Source organism: Doryrhamphus excisus, linkage group LG16, assembly GCF_037039965.1.
Source record: "Doryrhamphus excisus strain RoL-2023G ecotype Guam linkage group LG16, RoL_Dexc_Guam_v1.1, whole genome shotgun sequence".
In the NCBI taxonomy this organism is placed as follows: Eukaryota; Metazoa; Chordata; class Actinopteri; order Syngnathiformes; family Syngnathidae; genus Doryrhamphus; species Doryrhamphus excisus.
Window position 1 is genome coordinate 6,576,412 of NC_136372.1, and position 2,769 is coordinate 6,579,180.

The following is a 2,769-nucleotide window of genomic DNA, read 5'->3' on the forward strand; positions in this document are numbered from 1 at the left end:
CTGTTCGGTGTACCTAATGAAGCGGCCCAGTGCTGACTAACACACTAGCACATTGTCACACCTCCTCCGTAGTACTCATCCTTGCATGTGTGGGCGCCACAATCTCTCCGGCGTCTGACGATAAGAGGAGTTACTTAAGGGCTTTGTCTGAGTCACCTCCTTCTCTGTATCCCACTCACATACACTTGATGAGGTATTTTTGCATCACTGCCTGGAAACATCTGACTGCTTACGAGCTGGATCTTTATACGGAACACACGTCAGCAATAATATATTCAGACCACCCACAGAGAGAAATGTTTATTATAGCACAATGACGTGTATACAAAAGTAGGAACGCACTGGTCCAGCCAGGTGCTACAGAGTATAACTCCTTACATAATACAACATTGCAGCATACTACTACAATTGGTTTCTTTGGAGAGGTGATCATAATTCATTGAATCTGACACCTCTCGGGTTTGTTGGCTTTGGTGCTTGATCCAAGCACCAGTCGCAGGTCGCTGCCGAAGCTGGGCCGGCGCACCAAGGGGTCCACGACGGCGCAGGGCGTGCGGCTCCGCCTGCGACCCCACTGGCTCGCACACAGCGACTGGTAAGTGACCATGGAAACCAGATGATGCCTCGACGGGCTGGTCTCGTCGGGCAGGCCGCCCATGATGGCAAGTTCCTTGAACACGGCCTCCAGTCCGGTGCCGCGCTTGGCAGATGTTTCGACAAACGTGACATCCTGAGTGAGGGCCTCGGCGACCTCGGACCGGCTGACAGCTCTCTGAGCGGCCAGGTCGGCTTTATTTCCGCAAACAACCACTGGCAATCTCGCCGGGCGTTTGAACTTCAGCAGCTTTGTCTTTGCAGCTCTGATCTCACCGAGGAGCTCACAAAGTTCACTGAAGGACTCTCTGTCATCCAGACTGAAGACCAGCAAGAAGATGTCACCTGGGGAGAGAAAGGATTGAAGTGAAAGCATCAGTGCATATCATAGCAATCCTCAGATGCTGTGCATTAATAATGCAAATATCCCCCCTAGTGTCTGTGATCAGCATAAGAATAACTAAGGACACTGTTCTGGATATCATCATAACATTAATACTTTTAGTGTCAATGTTTGACTTTCATGTCGAACAAAAATTAAAACTATAGTGGCGATCTATGGGCAAATTCTGGGAATTCACACAATAAAATTCGGCGGATAGCCCTTTAAGGGCATTCACGCAATTATAAAACATTTACAAAGCAGTGCCACAAAGCATGCTGGGAAGCAGGAAGAACTCCCAGCAATGCTGTAATATCAATATTGTATAACATACATAACAAATGTCATATTCAATTATATTTTTTATATTTAATATTTATATATATTTTTGGATTTTTTATATTATTTCATATCATTATTTATATTTTATATTTTTTTAATATATTTTTTGTGTATAATGTAAATCTAAACAAGTGACCCATCATTTTACAAAAATATTTAATACTATTGCTACCAATAATAACCTTTTACCATAATTGTTATGCTAGCAATAGTAACATTCATTCATTCATTCATTTTCTGCCGCTTATCTCCATGAGGGTTGCGGGGGTGCTGGAGCCTATCCCAGCTGTCTTCGGGCGAGAGGCGGGGTACACCCTGGACTGGTTGCCAGCCAATCACAGGGCACATATAGACAAACAACCATTCACACTCACATTCATACCTATGGACAATTAACCTAGCATGTTTTTGGAATGTGGGAGGAAACCGGAGTACCCGGAGAAAACCCACGCATGCACGGGGAGAACATGCAAACTCCACACAGAGATGACTGAGGGTGGAATTGAACCCTGGCCTCCTAGCTGTGAGGTCTGTGCGCTAACCACTCAAGCGCCGTGCAGCCCTCAGTACTAACAATAATATAATCAATAATGATACTACTATATATTTACTTAGCATTGAATAGTAAATGTTCACCTGTCAGTATGGAGAGTCTCCGTTTTGCCGGGAAGTTTCTCTCCATGGAGGCGTCCAGGAGGTCGACTTGGTAGGTTTCCCTTCCAATGTGGAACAACTTCCTGTGAAAGTCCTCTGCAGTGGGTTCATACTGCTCTTGGAAGTCTTCCCCCAAGAAGCGCCTGACCACATTGGTTTTGCCCACCCGGGGTGCACCGAGCACCACTATTCTGTGACAGTTCCTGGACTTGATCACGCCCGTGCTGCAGGGCACAGCTGCACACCTGTGGGGGAGCGGGTCACTGGAGACGCTGGCCACTGCTCTCTTGTCCTGCTGCTTCCAGCGCCCCTTCACTGTCTCCAGGAGACCCATGCTTGTCTTTGATAACACCTTTGGGTGCTGCTGCTGGAGGACAGGCGTGAGAGTCGGGCTTTGAGACCGGTGATGTCTGCTGAAGGTGTTGAACATTTCGAGGACGCCATCAACAGGAAGGTGAAACTTCTCAGTTGTGTTCATCTTCGGATTTTGTTCAATGTTCGGTGCCGGACATCGGTGTCAGAATCTGTGAGCCTGGCTCTCTTTTCTCCCCATGTGTGCGCTGAGCGGAGCGGAGTGTGGGATTTTTATACACCCACTTTTTTGCGTCATCCGGTGTCATCCAGGGAACACATTCCTTTTATAGAAGCCCTCGTCTTCCAGTTTGATTTCGGTCTGATTAGTTCACACGTAATGAGTGTTTTGCAGTCTCGTTATGGGTCAGTCGAGGAGACTGAGATAATTGCCCGCATCTGTGTCGTCATGGATACGGGAAGAATGAAACACCTGAGCATCATTG

The 2,769-nt window shown here is 47.0% G+C and overlaps 1 protein-coding gene across 1 annotated transcript; it reads right to left on the minus strand.

Moving 5' to 3' along the window:
- Positions 1-287: 287 nt before the first annotated feature.
- rasd2a (RASD family member 2a) lies at positions 288-2,769 on the minus strand. Its single transcript, XM_078797180.1, has 2 exons — positions 1,955-2,769; positions 288-939 (listed from the first exon to the last, which is right to left on the minus strand). Exons 1-2 carry the CDS (start codon positions 2,448-2,450, stop codon positions 437-439), a joined length of 999 nt encoding a protein of 332 aa, XP_078653306.1. The 5' UTR covers positions 2,451-2,769; the 3' UTR covers positions 288-436.

Excerpts from the sequence above, each read along its gene's own strand:
- rasd2a (XM_078797180.1), bottom strand. The coding sequence starts at position 2,450 with ATGAACACAACTGAGAAGTTTCACCTTCCTGTTGATGGCGTCCTCGAA. Across the intron at positions 940-1,954 it reads GAGACTCTCCATACTGACAG|GTGACATCTTCTTGCTGGTC; the intron begins GTGAACATTTAC and ends TTCTCTCCCCAG.